At 28.2% G+C, this 22,772-nt stretch overlaps 1 protein-coding gene across 1 annotated transcript in view; it reads left to right on the forward strand.

Moving 5' to 3' along the window:
- LOC122508806 overlaps positions 1 to 22,772 on the forward strand; it is a 333,590-nt gene that overhangs the window by 288,133 nt on the left and 22,685 nt on the right. The window contains exons 5-8 of the mRNA XM_043622366.1: positions 889 to 1,097; positions 1,246 to 1,380; positions 3,191 to 3,468; positions 3,580 to 3,792. Coding sequence (XP_043478301.1) covers positions 889 to 1,097; positions 1,246 to 1,380; positions 3,191 to 3,468; positions 3,580 to 3,792 — 835 coding nt within the window. The remainder of the gene's footprint in view (positions 1 to 888; positions 1,098 to 1,245; positions 1,381 to 3,190; positions 3,469 to 3,579; positions 3,793 to 22,772) is intronic.

Raw genomic sequence — 22,772 nt, forward strand, 5'->3', positions numbered from 1 at the left:
AACCTTCAAAAACTAAGACTTAATATTTGAAAATATTACACGATTTCGTCACAATTTCCTTTAAGAACAAGTTCGTAAAAGTGTATATAGGGTATACTACATATGGTTGTTTCAAATTTCTAAACAACACTTTTGACAATTTCGCCATTTCGGAGATATTGACACCTGGCCGGTTTACCCACCGAGCCGGTTTGCCCCACTCTCCCCTATGTAATAAAAACTTGAAATTCGAAATTTTTGAGAAATTATGTTATTATTGCTTCCTCATAAAGAAAGTATTGTAATACTAAAATTTTTCGAGTTCGATTTTTCGACATATCTTTATGTTATTTGACCTCAGGAGTTTAAAAATCACATTTAAAAAAAATGTCAATAAAAAATATGACATAAATCCAATATGTCTATATTTCTGCTTACTTCTGATTTTGTAATTTTATTTTATGTGATCTTTCTTATATTAAAAGATATTTTAGTTCTTTTTAGATACAAAATTAAGAGTGATTCTGTAGTTACTTTGATTTTAAAATATTTTTGAAAGCATTCTGTAATTCGTTCCTGTGTTTTTGTTTTTAAAAGTTTTTGATAACATAAAAAATAAAAAAGTTAAAATTTTTGATAAGTTTTGTAATTATTTTGTTTTTAATCGTCTTTGAAAGATTTATTTCTATTTATAATTTTTGAGAAATTCTAATTTTATCCTCATCTTTTTGTTCTTTGAAATTTTATGTTATTATTATTAAAAAGCTTTTTATTGAACATCTTTGTCAAATACTGTAATTTTTAGACACTTTTATAAAGATTAAAAATTTTCCAAAAACGAAAAATATTTTTAAATAGTTATGAAAATATTTTGTAAATGAATGATTAATTTTTTCTCCCAACTTTCAGATGGTATGTCCTAGTGCCAAGCTATGCCTTGCTAGGAATCTGGATGAGTCCAGGATTTTTGGCGAGAACATCCCACGTGAATGTTTGTGCTGCTAGTTTGGGTCTTGTTTGTGCCGATCCTGAAGATCCGGATGACACAAGAAGAGATTGCTTGCTGAGAAGACTGAATAGAAGTATGAAATTAGCAGAGGACCTGGGTCTCGCTTTTGGTAAGCAATACTTAATTTAAAAATACAAAAACTAAAAATAAATAGAAATTTATATTCTTCTTATCTAAATATTATTAATATTTTATTTTTACAAACAAAGAAAAATTTTGTAAATTTTTAAATTTTTGGACATAAAAACTGTTTGCAGGTTGTTTCATTGCATCGATACTTGTAAGAATAACCGATATGTCTGAATCAAATTCCATGTCCAATGGAGAATCAGAGGAGGAATGTGGCGCTGAATATTGTCCTGAAACAAAAATGCATTTTTACGAAGATCATTGTTAGTTGATGAATTTAATATTTTATTAATTAACACTTTCTCGAATGATATTTCATTTTTATTTATAATTAAAGTAATTATGAAATAGTTAAAAAACAAAAGTAAAAATAAATTTTATTTTTTCAATTTTAGAGAAGAAAATCAGAATCATCTATACAAAACCGGAAATTCAAAATTGTTATACTTTTGAAAAATTTCTATTTTAAATGAACAAAACTTTATAAGTACACCGAAAAAAATGCCTAGGACCCGTATACCATGAATTGACTAGGTTTCCTAGTTACGAGAGGAACCCACTATAGAATCCTAGTCAAAGTAATAAAATTCAAGCATAGTTAAAGTGGCCAGGAAAATATAGTCAAATTGACTAGGAAAATAATATTAGATTTACATTGTGTATCATAATTATTTGAAATTGCTAATCAAATGCTTATTATCAAATAAAAGAGAAAAACTAATTAAAAGAAAAAAATTAATTACTGTATTTGAACATATTTATATTTGACTTTGTATTTATATACCTTAGAATTAATTTAAACTTATAAAATAAATATTTGACGCAGGGGGGACGCGAACACCTGAACCTAACGAATACGCACTTTGAAACCCGGAACGATATCCAGTACACTAAACACGACTTGGTATTTTAATTTTTTAATAGACACTAGATTTTCGAGTAAAAATACAATACTTAATCAGATGATGTTTTATACATTTCGAGTACACAATTTTATACACTTGTCAAAAACTATTTATTTTTAATTATTTATGACATTCAAATGAAAATAAATTTAAATACACAAATTATTGCAAAGGTAAATTTTCAAACACACTGCGCGATTAAAATAGTAAAAATGTTGTCACCACGTGCGTAAAAATTTCAACGATTTATATTGAAACCTAACCAAAAAAGTCTGAAAGAATTGACTACTATAATTAAATAGTTTACTTTCTAAAACATGGACTATCTATATTTCCAGAGGTTCCGAGAAACCAGCAATTTTGATGTATGTAAGAACTCGATTTTATGTACAAAAAATAGACGCGAGTAATGATGTTCTGTTCTGTTTAAATGGCCTCTTGTATATTACATATAGCCAGTACATACGCGAGTAATGATCATGAAGTAGTATAAGGAGACCGAACGAAATACATTATAAATGAGACAGATTTCTGTACCCGCTTAGTAGGTGAAAAATACCGAAAGGAACACTAGCGCTGCGCATGGGAAAAATGGAAAACACAGTTCATTCACAATTGATAGAATTATAACACTGAAAATAACACTATAATTATTTTACTTTGATAATATTTAAAAAATATGAGGAACACGTGGAAACATATATGACACACATGAATTAGTAAAACATAAACAAATAATATAGGTTATGTTTTGTGCATCTCATAGTCAACAATTTAACCACATGCAGCGCTGGTGTTCCTTTCGGTATTTTTACCCACTATTCAGGTACCGAAATCTGAGACGCATGCATATCCCCTAATCGCCAAGTCGTCGAATGATCAAATATAGGCAAAATTACTAAAATCCTAGTCAATTTGACTAGGATTTGCGGGGTTGTTTTTGCCAGGCTTGAATTTGTTGAATCAACCTAGCGATCCTAACCATAATGATTAGGAATCCTTATTACTTTTACTAGGTTAAGATTAACTATAGGGTCATAGTTAATAATACCATCGAGATTTTTTTCGGTGTAAGAATGATTCTAATATTCATCTATGATTAATTATTAATTTATTTAAAAACAATTGTTTTTTTAGTTTGATAATAGAAGATCGATTTTTCTTTTAGTTTACAATGAGACGATATTCATGACGACGATTCCGCCAGGAACATCAAAAATAATAGTGAGCGTTTGGCTGGGACTGGCGGTTCTTGCGATTGGCACATCTATTGCTTTTTTGGATTCGAGATTAAAGGAGCCGCAAAATGTTAACGATAGAATCAGCACAAGTAATTTATTAAAATCAATAAAAAGCGCATTTCAAGATCCCAAACTGCAATTGGCAGCGCCTCTTACTCTTTTCGTCGGTTTGGAGCAGGGCTTCATATTCGCCGACTTCACGGAAGTAAGTTATTTTTTTCTTAAAAAATGTGAGAAATTTGTTTAATAATTGTAAAAAAAAAGTTTGTTTCACATGTCTGTAATAAAAGAGAATTTTTAATTTCTTTTTACTAAGGCTTACATTGTTTGCGCCTTGGGAGGTGCGAAATCAGTGAGTACAAGTTTCCTGAGTCTTGCATTACTTCAAGCACTCGCGGGTGCGACACTTTCAATGCTACTGAGGCATATCAAACGATATTACGTTGTTGGTAAATATTTTTCCTTTTTATATTATTCTTTTATGTATTACATTTCCTTGTTATCCATTTGCTATATTTATGAAAAAAAAGTTTGTTTTCTTGAAACTTTTTTTTCATTCACACCCCTGGTTAAAAAACCGGACAGATTTCGGACTAATCCGAAATTTGTCCGAAACAATGCGGTTTATGGTCAGGTTTTTGTCACCCGAAATTAATCCGGAAAAATCCGAACTCTATACGGTTTGTGAACAACTAGTGAAACCGGAGTTGGTCCGATGAAGTCCGAAATTAATCAGTTGATTTTAACTAGTGAATCCGGAATTAGTCCGAAACAGTCAAAATTTAGTCCGGACAATTTAGTGAATGTTAATAAAAAAAATAATTATACAAGTTACACATATTAATTATTATTACTTAATGGTATATTCAACATATTTTTCGATTTACCTATCGCAATTTTATTTACATTAACTTAAGATTTCTAACGCTTGGGGATTCGAACCTACACCTATCTAACATTATATCGCACCGAAATCGAATACACTAACCACTATACCACGCTCGCATGGAAGTTTAAATTCATAATAGAATTTATAAAGTGCCACGAAAAGAAATGACAAGAAACTAATACATCAGTGTTAATTTTAATATTGAAAATATTTTATAAAAATATTTTAATATTAAAACAAGATAACTAATAATACTAGTAAATTTGTAAAAACAAATTGACTGCAGAATTAAATATTTTATTTATCATAAGTAAATACCCTGAATAAAAAGTGGGACCGATTTCGGACTAATCTGGAATTTGTCCGCAACAGTACGGTTTATTGTGGAGTTTTTTTTACCATGAATTAAGTTTGAAATTAATACCGTTTTTTATAACTATTGAATCCGTAATTAGTCCGGTTTATTCTGCAGTTAGTCAGATCATATGCGACTAGTAAATGCAGAAGTAACCCAGGCGCGAAAGACCAGTGCTGACGATGGGTTGAAACTTGACTGAGTCTTGAACGCCCAGCGTGGGTAACCCAGAGTTGAAGCAGTCTTTATATCATTGGCACTCAATATTGGTTCAGCATGGCACACCAATGTTCGTCCCATGCTCGATTTAACACTCGGTCAATCTTCGTATTCAACATCCCGTCTTTATTCAATCTTGAATCAATCTTGATAGTTTATTTATTACCGTGTGCACTTACCAATATTAGATATAAATTAGATATAAATATTTATAAATTATTTAATATTAAAATATTATTTCTGATATTTTTTAGTAATTTTTTATACTATTTAAATAAATTATTATTCTTATTATTAATTATTATTAAATAATATAAGTATTATTATTATGATTAAGATATCAATTAGTAAATAAATATTAATATTTATTTAGTGTATAATATTTATATTAATTATATAAGATTCATATAAATAAAATTAAATTATATATTATTTTTTTTCTTGCAATGTCAAATTATTATTTTCAAAGTTCAAGAGTTTCGTTTATCTGAAAAATTTTAAGTGAAAAAAATGTTCATTAGATAGTAATAAATATTTATGCCTAATAGTTTTACACTAGGTTTAACTGTTTACTGAATATTATCAAAAATATATTTTTCGTCAAACGCGCGCGACTAAACACAAATAACCTTGAGACGTTGCGATTGTCGTGCTCCCACCATCTTATCTACTCAATGCTTTCCCCTCATGACGTCACAGGCGGGGAGTGCATTGAGTAGATGGGATGGTGGGAGCACGACAATCGCAACGTCTCAAGGTTATTTGTGTTTAGTCGCGTGCGTTTGACGAAAAATATATTTTTGATAATATTCAGTAAACAGTTAAACCTAGTGTAAAACTACTAGGCATAAATAGTTATTATTACCTAATGAACATTTTTTTCACTTAAAATTTTTCAGATAAACGAAACTCTTGAATTTGAAAATAATAATTCAAATTATTATTATTGTGAGAAAAAAAATAATATATAATTTAACTTATAAAATTATCAGAAAAAATATTTTAATATTAAGGAGGTTCTATCGATAATTGATTTAATGAACAGATTTTGATAGAACTTGATGAGCAGCTAGATAAAGTTAATATAAAGGCGTAGTTAAATTTTTGTGACCTCTAGGTAACTATGAAAAAAGTTATAAACATTTTTGGTTTTCAACATTTACCATTGAGTCAAGAAGGCTAGAGTCAGGTTTTTTTACGCAAATCTTCCGGAAATTTATTTTTTTTGTACGGAAATCTTCGGAAATTTTCCGGAAATTAATTTTTTTTTGTGGAAATCAGTCGGATTTCAGTCACACTTGTAGTTAATATTATTTGATATTCATGAATTTTATTATATTGCGAAAAATCAAACTCAAGTGATAAAATTTTGTAAAGTAATTAAACTCATTGTGGAAATTGATTCTTATAGGCAGCTATTAAGATATAAATCATCTTTTCTAAAGGTAAGTAAAACTTTTACTATTGATACCCATTACAAAAAATTCATATAAATATTTCACCGATTTTAAAAATAATTTTTAAATATTCTGGAATATGACCCAATTTTTAAAAATTTGATTTTTTCCGAGCATGGTAAAAATATGACGAACTACGGAAATATTTATTTTTTATTTTTAAGTAATTATTTCAAGATAATTTAACCTCGAAAATTAATTTTTTTTAAATATGGATAATTTAACTTTTAAATGTTACTTTTTTAAAGTATCAACAAAGTTTTAAAGATTGTGATTGGGAATGCGTACACAATATTTCAGGATTTGTAGTTTGAGGACTTGTCTTAGAAGTTCCTAATTTTAATTCTGAGCCCTTTTTCCACTGGCAGACATAAGAAAATGTTAAGTTCTATATATTTCAGTTCATTCTTAGAAATAAACGGAATTGAAAGGAATTGAACATTCAAAAATTATGAAGGAAAAAACAGTATTTTTTAAATGTTTTTGAGGAATTATTTTTTGTTCATTTACACGGAGAGAAAAATCAAACGTTTAAACAGCAGTTGTGTAAACAGCGTATAAACAGCACGGTGCTGTTTATACTCGATTTGTAGAAATCTATGCTAAAAAAGTATAGATTTCTACTCTTTCAACATATATTTTTACAAATCTAGATAAACAGCGCCGTGCTTTATAAGTATGAACCATATCCATACTGCAAACGCTTGATTTTTTTCTTCGTGTATGAATGTTAAAAATAAACTAATGATTTTGGATTAGGAATAGATAAAACAAAGAAGGTATAAAGAAAACAATTGCAAAAATTTCCTTTTATTGATTTCTCGAAATTAAATTAGCTTAAGAACATTTTTTGAAACAATTTTGTAGTATATAAATCAACATACAAAAGCATTTTTTTGTGTGTACATTTAGAAAACATAATACATTATTATTTAGGTAATTATGCAGAAGAAGGAATTAATCATTTAGCTAGTTTTTGAAGAATTTAAAATTTTAAAAGTAAGAAGTAACACGTTGAACACTCCCTTCTTTCATAATTATCTTTATTTGCGATAAACTTCTAAAAGGTAAATCTAAGACACCAATAAACACTGAAAATCTCAAACAGAATGCATCACTCAAGTAGCACGTAACATTATTGGAGTGTTGCAGCAATGTTACATGTAATGTTAGTAACATTACAGTGTTACATTGCAGTAACATTACCGTGTTACATTGCAGTAACATTACCATTACCATGTAATGTTACTGTAACATTACATGTAGTATTACCTTGGGGCGGACATTTTAATATTATTGCAATGTTAGACTGTAATGTTACTAACATTACATGTTACATTGCTGCAATATTCCAGGAATATTACGTGATACTTGGGCACACGCTGTTTAATCAAACGGCGCGACGCCATGACACATAACAGCTGGGTGGATCGCCGCATGTGTATATAAGATTTATAAACAAATCTACACTTTGAAAAAAACTGTCGGCCCAATAGCACCAAAGCTATTTAGAACTAGAAGCATAATGTTGTCTAATAAAACATGTAAACTGATTGAGATGTAAGGTTGATACAATCTTATTAATAAAATATTATTATTCGCGAGAAAATGATAGGCCAATGAAGAATGTTTGAGTTTGACTTGAAATATCTCTGTTAAAAAAATTATTTGAAAAAAATGAGAAATATTTTTGAAAAGCGTGGAATCTCATATGTTTGTATACGAAAATCCAATACTAAAAAAATTTTTGCACCGTACAGGTGCAAAATTACATCACAGTGTACCCCATTTTTCGACATTTTCAAAAATGGTCGACTTTGGTACAAGATTTTACATGGAAGCGATTATTCAAAAACTTCGAAAAAATAACTATTTATTAACTGAATCTGTCCAAACGAATTTGCTTTATAATTATTCAAAAATCTTAATTATTATTGTATTTATTAACAATAATAGGATACAGTGTTATCTCTGGTTCTAACAGTCTAATTGAAATAAATCAAATTGGAAGTTGTAATTAATTAATCTTTTTATTATCTTAGCTCATTAATTAAAGAAAACAAAATTCTTCTATTAATTACATTTTTCAACATTTATTTGGACATTTTTTTCAGAACAAGTATAAAACGGTTGCAAAAACCAAATTTTTTTTCGACAAAATCCTTACCCTGTCATAAATAATACTACGAACTTCTCCAAAATGTGGGCTCAGAATAAAGCTTAGAATTTTTTCACATAGGCTCTACAGTGCATGCCAGATTTTTATTTATGACAGGGTTAAGATTTTGTCGAAAAAAATTGGGTTTTTGCAACCGTTTTACACTTGTTCTGAAGCAAAAAAACTGTCCAAATAAATGTTGAAAAATGTAATTAATAGAAGAATTTTGTTTTCTTTAATTAATGAGCTAAGATAATAAAAAGATTAATTAATTACAACTTCCAATTTGATTTATTTCAATTAGACTGTTAGAACCAGAGATAACACTGTATCCTATTATTGTTAATAAATACAATAATAATTAAGATTTTTGAATAATTATAAAGCAAATTCGTTTGGACAGATTCAGTTAATAAATAGTTATTTTTTCGAAGTTTTTGAATAATCGCTTCCATGTAAAATCTTGTACCAAAGTCGACCATTTTTGAAAATGTCGAAAAATGGGGTACACTGTGATGTAATTTTGCACCTGTACGGTGCAAAAATTTTTTTAGTATTGGATTTTCGTATACAAACATATGAGATTCCACGCTTTTAAAAATATTTCTCATTTTTTTCAAATAATTTTTTTAACAGAGATATTTCAAGTCAAACTCAAACATTTTTCAGGGGCCTATCATTTTCTCGCGAATAATAATATTTTATTAATAAAATTGTATCAACCTTACATCTCAATCAGTTTACATGTTTTATTAGACAACATTATGCTTCTAGTTCTAAATAGCTTTGGTGCTATTGGGCCGACAGTTTTTTTCAAAGTGTAGATTTGTTCATAAATCTTATATACACATGCAGCGATCCACCCAGCTGTTATGTGTCATGGCGTCGCGCCGTTTGATTAAACAGCGTGTGCCCAAGTAGCACGTAACATTACTGGAATATTGCAGCAATGTAACATGTAATGTTAGAAACATTACAGTCTAACATTGCAATAATATTAAAATGTCCGCCCCAAGGTAATACTACATGTAATGTTACAGTAACATTACATGGTAATGTTAATGTTACTGCAATGTAACACTGTAATGTTACTAACATTACATGTAACATTGCTGCAACATTCCAATAATGTCACGTGCTACTTGAGTGATGCATTCTCTTTGAGATTTTCAGTGTTTATTGGTGTTTGAGATTTACCTTTTAGAAGTTTATCGCAATCCTCTATCCACTCTATTATATTAAGTTAGAGAACGACCGACCGACCGACCGACCGACTCACACCTCTTTCTATCTGTCTAACATCTATTATAATACTTCACTCACACACATGTCCAAAAAACATTTACCCATGTATGTTACACATATACCCTAAACACATACATGTCATGTCACGCATGCGCAGTAGTATTCCATGAATGTCACGCATGCGCAGTAGTGTTCTATCAATAGAATAGAATATAATTAACGTTGGCCCATACTGGCGTTGCGCCTGTATATTTGGCCATGACCTGGTGTGTGTGTTCTATCAATGTTATGCATTCTATCAGTGTCACGCATGCGCAGTAGTGTTCTATCAATGTTACGCATGCGCAGTAGTGTTTTATCAATGTCACGCATGCGCAGTAGTGTTTTATCAATGTCACACATGCAAAGTAGTGTTCTATCAGTGTCACGCATGCGCAGTAGTGTTCTATCAATGTTACGCATGCGCAGTATTGTTCTATCAATGTTACGCATGCGCAGTAGTGTTCTATGAATATCAGGCATGCGCAGTAGTGTTCTATCAATGTTACGCATACGCAGTAGTGTTTTATCAATGTCACACATGCAAAGTAGTGTTCTATCAATGTTACGCATGCGCAGTAGTATTCTATCAATATCAGGCATGCGCAGTAGTTCTCTATCAATGTTACGCATGCGAAGTAGTTTTCTATCAATGTCACGCATGCGCAGTAGTTCTCTATCCATGTTACGCATGCGAAGTAGTTTTCTATCAATGTCACGCATGCGCAGTAGTGTTCTATCAATGTTACGCATGCGCAGTAGTTTTCTATCAATGTCACGCATGCACAGTAGTGTTCTATTAATGTCAGACATGCGCAGTAGTGTTCTATCAATATCAGGCATGTGCAGTAGTGTTCTATCAATGTCAGGAATACGCAGTAGTGTTCTATCAATGTTAGGAATACGCAGTAGTGTTCTATGAATATCAGGCATGCGCAGTAGTGTTCTATGAATATCTAACATGCGCGCAAAACACCCACACATGTATACTCACACATATACGCTAATCACATGTACATGTATACTCACACATGTACATAAATTACATACACATGTATACTGACTCATATGCAGATATAAACTCCTACATATACACAATTCACATATATAGATTTAATAAACAATTGATAATATAAATTGTTGAATTTTTTAAGGTTCGTTAATGCACTTAGTGTCTGTTGAAATTTTTTTAAATATACGTAAATACCTCACTCGCTAATACTGCGCTGTCTGTGTTGTAAGGGAACTTATTTATTTACTTGTATATTTACTTATTTATTTGTTTGACAGAAATCAACAATAATTTTTTAAGTGGATAATCAGTGAAAAATGACTTATATTTCTGTAAGTGTAATTTTCAACTGACTTTTAGTAAAATTATTTGTTTGGCAGAAATTGACAATAATAAATAAATCACAATAAAATAACAATCAGTGAAGAATGACTGATATTTTAGTACTTTTCAACTGATTTTCAGTAAAATTCCACTGATTATGAATCCAAAGTCACTTTTTAAAAATACAAAATGGCGAATCCAGGATAGCGGACGAAAATGAAAGATTTAGTAAGAGAATACGTAAAAATAACATTTCGTATAATGCAAAATGACAATTTTTTAAAATGTCACTTCATAATTTTTGTCTTATTACACAATGATTTTAAATAAAATAATTTATATTTTTATAAATATTAATAATTTTTTACATTTTCTAACCACTATAAGGTTTTAATTTTGTAAATGTTTAAACTCTGGTTTAGAAAGAAAAATTTATATTATTATACAACTATATTGTCTAGACTTGCAAAAACCCAAAGTCTAGACAAATTTGTCGTTACAATATTGTTACAATATATATTGTAACAATATTGGTGACGGTGACGTGCGAAGAATAGTGCAGTAAAAATTTCAAAAAAACATTTCTCAAAAAATTAATAAAACAGCATTTTTATATAGTTTACGAGATAAAAATTCCTGAAAAAAAGTGTTGAAATTATTTGATTGAAGAGCGTTCACAAATGATGCCACGCAATTTTTCGGGATTTTATACCCCCCCCCCTCCCCCTGTCAAACAAATTTCATGCAATTTCACATGTAAAAATACATTGTGTCACGTTTAGTAGAGACCCTCCACCCTCCCCCAAAAAACGTGACATCATTTATGAACGCTCCCTTGCAAATATCTTGCAAAATATTAAAAATTTTGTAAAACTTTTTGACACACTTATTTAGGACCCTAAACACTATCAAATTACAAAGTACCCAAGTATCACGGAATATAACCTTAAATTGAAGGGAATATTGCATTTCATATTCGGAATATTCCAGTGGAATGTTCCAGAGATCTTAAAGTAATATTAAAATGTCCGCTGCACAGGAATATTCCAAGATAACATTTAGGGAATGTTCCACGGTTATATGGAAGTAATATTCCAGGATGATGTTGAAGGAATGTTCCACCGTAATATTAATGGAATATTCCAGGGTGATGTTGAGGGAATGTTCCCAGATAATATTAAATATGTTGAAAATACCATTGAAAATCGTTTTTACTAAAGAAAGAAGATAAAGAGAAAAAAAGTCAAATTTTTTCAAAGTATGAAATTTTGGAATATTTCCAGTGAATATTCTGGGAATATTCCCTTAATATTCATTCAACATTACCTTGGAATATTCCATTAATATTACGGTGGAACATTTTCTGAACATCATCCTGGAATATTACTTCGAAATTACCGTGGAACATTCCCTCAATGTTATTTTTGGAATATTTCTGTGGGCGGACATTTTAATATTACTTTAAGATCCCTAGAATATTCCGAATATGAAATGTAATATTCCCTTCATTTTAAGGTTATATTCCGTGCTGCTTGGGTATAAGCAAAACCAAAATTTCGTCGGTTCATAGAGCCATGGAAAGCCCCATATAGCATTTTAAGATGATTCACATTTTGGACAAGTTAAAACCTACTATGTTGGCTGGTTTTAATAAAAAATTTAGGGGAAATGGGTCAAAAGTACTAAAAGATGGGCAAATATTATTTTTGAAATATCTTTTTTATTTTTTGTGTAGGGGAGCGTGGGGTAATGGGAGCTTTTAAATTTCACGTACTTAAAAGCCTTAAAATTCGCTGCAATGTCTAGAAAATCTTCTACAACCTTTGTTTATATCATTCCAAAACAAAAGATTACATTCTTGACAAATTTTTAGTAAAGACAAGGGAAAATGTATGTTTTGAGTTTTCGTTGTAAAATGCAAAATATTTCTAAACATCACCATAAGTAGTTAAAATTGTATTATTTAGTTCTGTTTTTCATTATATTATAGGTGAATATGTGTAGATATGTATACTTGTATAAAAATCGAGATAATAATAAAATTTGTTTATAGGTATTTTTATTTTTTTATTCAAATTTTGGCCTGTAAGAATTCTGTGGGGTAATGGGAGAATTAGTGTCAGCCCAAAGAATCTTCGTTACTATGTTACGGCTTTCGTTATTTCTTTCAAAATTGTAAAAGATATCACCTTATGAAAAAACTTTTAATTAAAAAATAATTTTTCGTGGAAAAAATAAAAAATTAAATTTTTTTCAAAAATTTTTTATTTAATTAAAATTCAGGAAAAAGTTTATTCTAAGTCTAAAGTTTTGGTTTCATTGTAAGTATTAACACTTTTTCTATTATAAAACAAAAAATATTCCTAAAAAATAGAAATTTTTTAAATTTCAAGTGAAAGCTCCCAATACCCCACAAATTGGGTGATGGCAAAAAATGTATTTTTTTTTTAATTTACTTTCTCTTTTTAAGTTTCTAATTAAACATAATTAAAGATAAATAACGAAATGAGTAGAAAATGACGAAAACAATGTATTATTATAAAGATAAGTTGGTTTTTTTAATAATTTTCCTTAAGGGGCTCCAATTCCCCCACGCTCCCCTATAACAATTTGTGTTTAAAGATTTTCAATGCGATAAGAGCAATTGTTTAAAAGATAAAAAAACACAATCTGTTAGTAAGAAAAGAATAGACGTATCTTCGCCCTTTTCTTACTAATTATTCAGAGAATCAGGCTAACATTCAAAACCTAACCTTCTAAGTTTAGTTATTTCTAAAAAATTATTTTATTAATGCAAATAAATATTTATTTTAATTAAAAACTATGCATTATTGAATCAAGTAATTTTCATAATTGATTTAAAGCAATATTTATTAGATCAAATTATTATATTTAATTGACTTAAGTAATTTGTATTTGGTTCAAATAACTATTTATTTGATACCATAAATTAAAATATTTATGTCCAGTAAATATTTACTTAGTTCAAATAAATAAAAATAAATAAGTAAAAACAAATAAGTTTAAATACAACCGAACGAGCGTTAGCGAGTGAGGTATATGTCGCTAGTTATATATTAAGTTGAAGAACGACCGACCGACCGACCGACCGACCGACCGACCCTAGCCGTATATATATGTATATATCTTTTAAAAACAATATTAACACATGTATACATATTCACAAATCACGTATGCGCAGTAGTGTTCTATCAATGTCAGGCATGCGCAGTAGTGTTCTGTAAATGTTACGCACGTGCAGTAGTGTTCTGTCAATGTTACGCATGCGCAGTAGTGTTCTATCAGTGTCACGCATGCGCAGTAGTGTTCTATCAATCCATTCTTCCACTCTATGATATTCAGTTGAAGATCGACCGACCGACATTACACAAAGTTATTTATTTTAAGTTCTAGTAAGGATAGAAAGTTAGTTAAGATCTTATTTCAAAGCTAATATTTTCTACTTTCATAATATCAAAATAATAAATTTGAAAAAAACATATTCTTCATTATTGTTTAAATGCAATTACCAATAAACAATTTTTTTAAATGTATGATAATTTAAAAACATATTTTTCTCATGTTTGTACGTCATGTAAATCTCAGGGACCGATTCTAAAACGAAACTAAATTAAAAATTTACGTTTAATTTAGTTTCATGTCAACTAAAAATAAATTATAATTCTATTGAAGTCTCCTCATACTACTGTATATCTATTATTAAAGTTATAATTCTATTATTTCTTTAAATATTTTATTGTTAGCTGTGATTTTTTAATTAGAACTAGGTAATTGAGTTTCTCAGATATTTTTTTTTATCTGTACTAAAATAAATTCAAGTGTTTAAAAATCTAATTTATTTTTTTTAGTTTAGTTTGCAGTCGACATGAAACTAAATCTAATTTGTTAATTTAGTTTCGGGTCGACACGAAACTGAACCAACAAACTGAATTTAGTTTTGATTCAACACGAAACTAAACTCAGTTTGTTAATTTAATAGTTTTGTGCCAACTCAGAAACTAATTAGGATAAAACACATTTATCCAGCATAATTTGTTAATAACAATTTTATAAACAAAATACTACCTGGAGAAGAAAAAAACACATTTAAAACTTTCTTAATTTTCTACACAGAATCGATTTACGTTAAGAATTTTCGATAATTTTTAAATTTTTATTAATTGGTTTAAACAATTATTGTTAAATAATTGTAAATTAACAAAAACAGGTACATTTTTTTCAATTTTTTACTCAAAATGCATTTGTTTATGCTTGGGATAAAACATCCTATACTCAGCATAATTTGTTTATTTTTAATTTGTTTAAACAATTGGAAATTAAAAACAAAAAACAGGTCTATCTTTTTTTCAATTTTCTTATGAATCCAATTGTTACTTTTTAAATAAAACGTCTGGTTTCTTCATGGGACTTAATGGGTTTTTAAATTAAATTTTATATTTGTTACAATTCTATATTAAAACTTTAGTTCTAAATTTTACTTGGTAAACTTTTATTTCACTAATTGTTTGGACATTTGCAAAAACTTTTACTTGGCGGATCTTTTTACATCAAAGATGTTTTTATTGGGATCAAAATACTTTTTGCATCATTAATAAAATTTTAGGGTATTTATGAAACTGTTTAGTACTTCAGGCTCTACGTTTGTCTAAATGTCAAAGAATCCAATTTTGTTTAGAAAAAATTCAAATATTTCAAAAAATACTTAATGTATTGGAATTTCCTGGAACATATATCGGGATTTTAACCCAATTTATTAAATTCTATAGAGTATTCAACAGCATGTGATTGTTAGGCTTCAATGGTAATTTTTCCAACCACTTTTCTCTTCAAATATTTATAAATTGAGCTGAAATTTTGTACAAAAGCCTAAAATACAATAAAGAAGGTCAGTGATGTGCAAAAGTATTACTATTTTTAAAATCAATTATTACAAATTACTTTAAAATTATCAGTTGTCACGGTCACTTCTAATCAATTTCTCGTCTTTACCGATTTCAAAGTGTTTTATTATAATTTATTTTTTAATTATTAAAACTTTTGCACATTACTGCTCTTCTTTATTATATTTTTGACTTTCTTACAAAATTTTCAGCTCAATTTATTAAATATTTAAAGAGAAATGTGGTCAAAAAAATTACCATTGAATGTCTAACAGTCACATGCTGTTAGCAAATCCGTTAAGGAGTTTAGTCTATACGTTTGTCTAACTGTCAAAAAATCCAATTATTTCAAAAAATATTTAATGTATTGAAATTTCCTGAAATATATTATCGAGATTTTAAACCAATTAATAATATTCCAAAATATTTTGCAAATCCGTTTAGAAGTTTAGTTTTCTTTGCTTCAGTTCTATAAAAGTATCCAAAATATTGAATAACCTTATCATAATTCTTTCTTTTATCATTCTTTATCCAACAAAAAAATAGAGCAAAATCAGTGAAGATTTACTCGAGTTATTCGATTTTATCGATAAACAGTTGATATTTGGGTGATTCTACAAACGAAGGACGAAAATCAAGAAAATTTGGACACAACATTTTTTTCTCATTTAAGTTCTGAAAAGTATTTTAACTTCAAGTTAATGGTACTAATAAAGACATCCATAAGTGGCCAGACAAAATATTAAAAATTACAAAAGTTATGGTTATTTATAAACAATTTATCCAGAGAATTAAAATCGTGTCAAGAAAATTCACATTAACATAAAAATTAATGAATGGATTTTTATAAAATTGGTTACTCGGGGGTTTACGGGGTTGCTGATTAAGAATCCAATGTCAGTTTTTCAAAATTCAAAATGGCGGATACAATATGGCGCACGACTTTTGAAAAAACTTATCGTATTCGTCTAAAAATCGTTACCCGGGGGTTTTTGAGGTCGCTGATTAAGAATCTAATTAAATGAATTTTAAAAAAATTGTTCGATTTTTATTAAATTTGATTTTGTAAAATATATTTAAACGTTAAATAAGTTATTAACCTAGAGGAAAAGTTAGAACTAACAATTTACAATTTACCACCATTTTCGCAACTTTTGAATCAGATAGTTCAAGATTATTTAAAATACGGAATACTTGATGCATACGGAAATTTCCGAGGACTGAAAAGAAATCGAGTACCCGAAAAAATCGAATACTAAATACTTTGAATACACCTCTAGTTTTTAACGTTGAGTTTAATTTTGAATTTACTTTTTAATAATTTATTAATTTATTTTTATTTAATTTATTTAACTAATTAATAATTAATAATAATAATAATAAATTGTAATTAATTAATTAATTATAATTATTAAAAACTATTTAAAATTTATTTATTAATTTTTATACATCTATGAACTATAAATATAGTAGTAGAACTAAAAAACATAATTAAATTGTTTAAACAAATTGTAAAAGCAATGGTTAATTTGAAAAAAGTTGACCTCGGATTGGTAATAAGCGAAACAGAAAATCACCGAGTAACGATTTTCAGACGAATATGTTAAGTTTTTTCCAAAATCGTCGGCCATATTTGATCCGCCATTTTGAATTTGAAAAATTTTAAAAACTGACATTAGGTTCTTAATCAGCAACCCCGAAAACCCCCAAGTAACGATTTTTACGAGGATCAATAAAAGTCATCGGTTTAATTAATTTTTGTTGTAATTTAATTAATAATTGTTTTTAACAAATTACGGATGGTGTATTTGTTTCTATAAGCACAATTTCACAAATCATAGAATTGTAAAAGTAAGTTCAAGTGTCTAATAATAAAGAACTACTTTGATTTTTGTGGGCTAAACTTTATTCATATAAAAAAATACTTATTCCATTTGTTTGTTTATGTCAATATAATTATAGAGAATAATAATCTACAAAACATAAGTCTATAGAATAACCAAAAAATAAAATATTTTTTTTAAAAATGTATGCCAGACGAATGAGAATTTGTCTGGTCACAACACAATCTCCGTTACAAATTGAGAAATCTTGGTTAATAGATTAGAAGATTCAATAAAACCCGATTGGTATCACATTTAGTTTAGTTTAATTAACAACTACAACGAACAGTCACTTCATCACAATGTTGATTTTTAATAATTTTTACATTTTTTGCACTGCCAGACAAATGATAACAAATTCAGGGGACAAACTTCGCGAAGATATTTTATAAATAAGATATAGAGAAACATCATAATTATTTCCATATTAGTAATCTACAACTATTCAAAATTACTAATTCAGTATGAATTTTCCGCAAAACATTTGAAAAGTGATATTTATTCTCAATATGAACTGTCATTCTCCAAAAGGGACATGCCAGACGAATGAGAATTTAGCACTATAATGTGTATTTTTTGCAAAAACATATTTTTTTTCATCGGTTTTTTTTTCTGTGCCATAATAGAAACCATTAAGATTTACAATTTCCATTAAAAGTAAAATTATTCTTTCCAAAATTAATATACAAAACATGCTTCAGACATCAAAATTCCCTCTTTTGTAGAATCACCCATTTACAAAAATAAATTTCTAATTCGTTAAAAAAATTTACAAAAAAAAGTAAGAATCCGACAGTAGTCGGCCACTTAAGGCAATCTTTTTAATTAACAATGTTTTAAAAGTGCCTTTTCATATTTTTTTCGAATTCTTTTATGTAATGTTGTTCCTTACGATCACACAAAACTATTAAAACAATCATGTTTATAAAAAATAAATTTTTATTCGTTAACAAAATTAGTAAATAAACAAGTAAGAATCTGACAGTGATCGGCCACTTAAAAAAGCTTTCAAAAACCGTACAAAATTCTTTTTTCAATTACAAAAGCTTAGATTTGTTTATAATCACCTTAGAAATGATTATCAACAAACAAAATATTTTTATCTCATACGGTTTTATACACTGAGAAAACTGGAGTATTGGACTTAACATCTGGAGGGACAAATCGTTGATATTTGAGAGTTAGCTATTGGATAACAATCTAAATGTTCAAATACACCATTGACAGATATTCGTGCCATTTCTCTAACAGAGGGACAAATTAACCATCTTGAGAAATCCCTTCCTTATCCGGCGCGAAATGAATAAATATGGCAACCTAACCCCTAAATTAAATACATAAAATGTCAGAAAAATAATTTCGCGTGCATCAGATCGTACACATTTTCTGCGCAACTTTTAACCCTCAGATATAATGGGAGAGAATATACAAGTAGATTTCCATTATCAATTCAAAATTTATTTTAGAAGGACTATTTAACTCTCTTCATAAGCAAAGGAAACATACACTTTTTGAACCTCTGAATTTGACTCTCCAGTTTTCTCAGTGTAGCTATTCAAAATTGAAAAGTGGCCGACTACTGTCTGGTTTACCCTATACACGGTTTTTAATTTTTACTAAGCGGCAATTCTCTACCACGAATCTTGATATAATTTTCTAAATAGTTTTTTAATAGGGGAGAGTCTCCGGTTGTGAGACAGTCAATTTTTTTAACATGCAATATTAAAAAGCCGATTGGTTTATATAAAAACATTTCTTTTTATATGAGCCAACTTTTTCGTGTACGCCGAAGCGGATATATAAACTGTTTTTGTTAAATACCAACACTGTGTGTGATAATCGACTAAAAAGCGTTTTTTCAATAAATACAAAGTACTTTTTTTCCAAGTTAATTAATTAGAAAAGGTAAATGTAATGCATTTTCTTTTAGTGTTTTTCTTATATTTTGTGATGCAATATTGCATTGTTCCAATCTACGGTTGAAAATAATTTAATTTTCCTTTCTCAAAATAGCGCCAATTTCTGGGTGTGAGACACAGCATATCACCAGTTGTGAGACGGTGTCAACACTCATCTGGGCAGCATAAAAAATACGACTTTGCAAGCATGTCAAGTGGAAGAAAGTCAATTGATTCAGAAGAAATCAATTTTAATGCTCTTGTTGAAGCTATTAAATTGTGTTTATTTGATAGTCATATTTTGGCGAATAAATATTATTATTTAGTATATAATAATATATATTATTAATATATTTAATTATTTCCACTAAACATAACGTTTTATGTCAAACTTATTAAATTTTAGCAATTTTTAATGAGTGTCTCACAACTGGAGACATTTTTTTTTTGACAAAAGCGATGTGCTCGGAAAATGTATCGTAACATTTTTTGAGTTCATCGAAACACTACACTTTCTTTTAATAAAAGTTGCGTATTTCTGTTACCTTTCGAACGGTGTATTTTATTTACAATTTCGTTTACCCGTTTACAATTTACGGGTCAAAAATAAAACCCGTCTCACAACTGGAGACTCTCCCCTATTTTTAAAATTCTTTTACGTATGGAAATGGAAAAAAATTCATTTCTTTAACCCTTTAACGCCCAAATGTGCTGATTTTTAACTTCGGTTTCAAGCTTATAATATTAAAAGAAAAAAATTATTAAAAATTCTACAAGGACATGTCCATATGTCTTTGGGGTCGCTCTTTCGAATGGCATGGTCAAAATTTCCAAAAAGTGACGTTTAACCCTTATTATTTTCAAAAATACTCAAAAAATATAAAATTTTGGGAAGTATTTTTTTTAATCCAATTTTAGTTGTGATACCGATACAATTTTCCAAAATTCTTGAAATCGCTTGAAATCTGTTACTTGAGGATTTTCGAGGTCGCTGATTACGAATCTGAAGTCAGATTTTAAAAATTCAAAATGGCGAATCCAATATGGCGGACAATAAAATTAAAAATGCATAGTATTCGCTTGAAATTTTTTTACTCGGGTGATTTCGGGGTCGCTGATTACGAACCTGAAATTAGATTTAAAAAATTTAAAATGGCGGATCCGATATGGCAGACTAAAAAATTAAAAATGCATCGCCTTCGTTTAAAATTTGTAACTTGGGGGTTTTCGGGGTCGCTGATTACGAACCTGAAATTAGATTTAAAAAATTTAAAATGGCGGATCCAATATGGCGGACGACAATATTAAAACTTCATGTATTGGCTTCAAATTTGTTACTCGGAGGTAAAATATGTAAATAGCCAATAGGATAAAGTTTTAATTTTATCATCCAGCTATATTGAATCCGTCATTTTGAATGTTTAAAATCTGATTTCAGATTCGTAATCAGCGACCCCGAAAACCCCCAAGTAACAAATTTGAAGCGAATACTATGCATTTTTAATTTTATTGTCCGCCATATTGTATCCACCATTTTGAATTTTTTAAATCTGACTTCAGATTCGTAATTAGTCACTTTTTTTGACCATGCCATTCGAAAAAGCAACCCTAAAAACGTAGGGATATGTCCTTGTAGAATTTTAAATAATTTTGTACTTTCAATATTATGAGCTTGAAACTGAAGTTAAAAATCAGCACATTTGGGCGTTAAAGGGTTAATACAAATTGAGATTTATTTGAATCTAACACTGCTTTGTTTTGATGCAAATAAATTGAGTATGTGGACTATATTTAAAGCAATTAAAAGTATATTAGTCTGAATTAACATAATAAATTATGAAGAATAATTGCATATTTGATACAAATAAGTATTTAGTTATTTTAAAAACAATATTTTATTTATGCAAATAAATATTTATTTGAATTAAAAACTATGCATTATTGAATCAAGTAATTTTCCTATAACTGATTTAAAGTAATATTTATTAGATCCAATTATTTGACTCAAATAATTCGAATTTGCTACAAATACCTATATACAGTAGAAACTACAAATGCCTTGTGCTTGAAGTTGCTGCAGAAAATTGAAAGTCTGCGTTGCATCTCATGATATTGTAATCAATGCCTAAATACTTGTCACTAAAACATGTGTCATCGTTGGTCATCAATATGAAAAATATATACAAACTTGAAAATTGTATAATTTATTGAAAAATATGTATAAACATCAAAATTAATGAAGGTTAATGGAAGTCAATGGAAGCAAATATTTTGCATAGTGAAATTCGTGATTGTCAAATCATTTTGCAGGTTGAAAGATAAGTATAATCAACATTTATAATTTCAAAATAAAGGTTAAATAGAATAAAAACATTACAAAATGCATAATAATTTTCTTATAAAGTTTGTTTTATAAAAGTGAATAATATTTGACTAATTTGTAATTTAAACTTTTATTATTTTTAGTAAAACTAACAAGTGTAATAAAAAATTAAAAGATGAGAAAAATAAGGTTATATTTGAGTTTCGAAAGAATTGTAAATAATATGTATTGAAAATAATTAAATTTATTTTTATTACTAATTTTATTTAACTTTATAATATTATTCAGTTACTTGTAAAATTATTTCTGAAAATTTTTCTATTTTATTTATCATGTAATAATAGAACAAGAATTGGTTAATTTATTTTTTGTTCTAGGAAAATAAAATATAGTAATGAGAGAATATAAATTTATTATCAAAAAGCTGTTTCCAGATAAATATGAGGACTTGATTTACAACGAGTATTAGGATCAATTGAAGGACAAGATTTAAGGCGTGTTTTAAAATCAATTGAAAGACTAGATTTTGGACGAATTTTAAGATGAACTCATGAACCTCGATTTCGGAGAAATTTTCTGAAATTATAATAAAATTGAAAAAAATATAGAATCTTTTTAAAAAATTATATTATTAGATTATATTATTAACTGTCAAGAACGCGAATCACTTTATTTTAATTTTATTATTATGCTCAAATTTTGTTATTTTTAAATATAACGTTTAATTTTTTAAGTATTTTGATGAAAAATTTAAAAAATTTATTTATTTACAATTAATTGGATTATTTTCTGGATTAATAAAATTA

Source organism: Leptopilina heterotoma, unplaced genomic scaffold, assembly GCF_015476425.1.
Source record: "Leptopilina heterotoma isolate Lh14 unplaced genomic scaffold, ASM1547642v1 Lhet_570, whole genome shotgun sequence".
Taxonomy (NCBI): domain Eukaryota; kingdom Metazoa; phylum Arthropoda; class Insecta; order Hymenoptera; family Figitidae; genus Leptopilina; species Leptopilina heterotoma.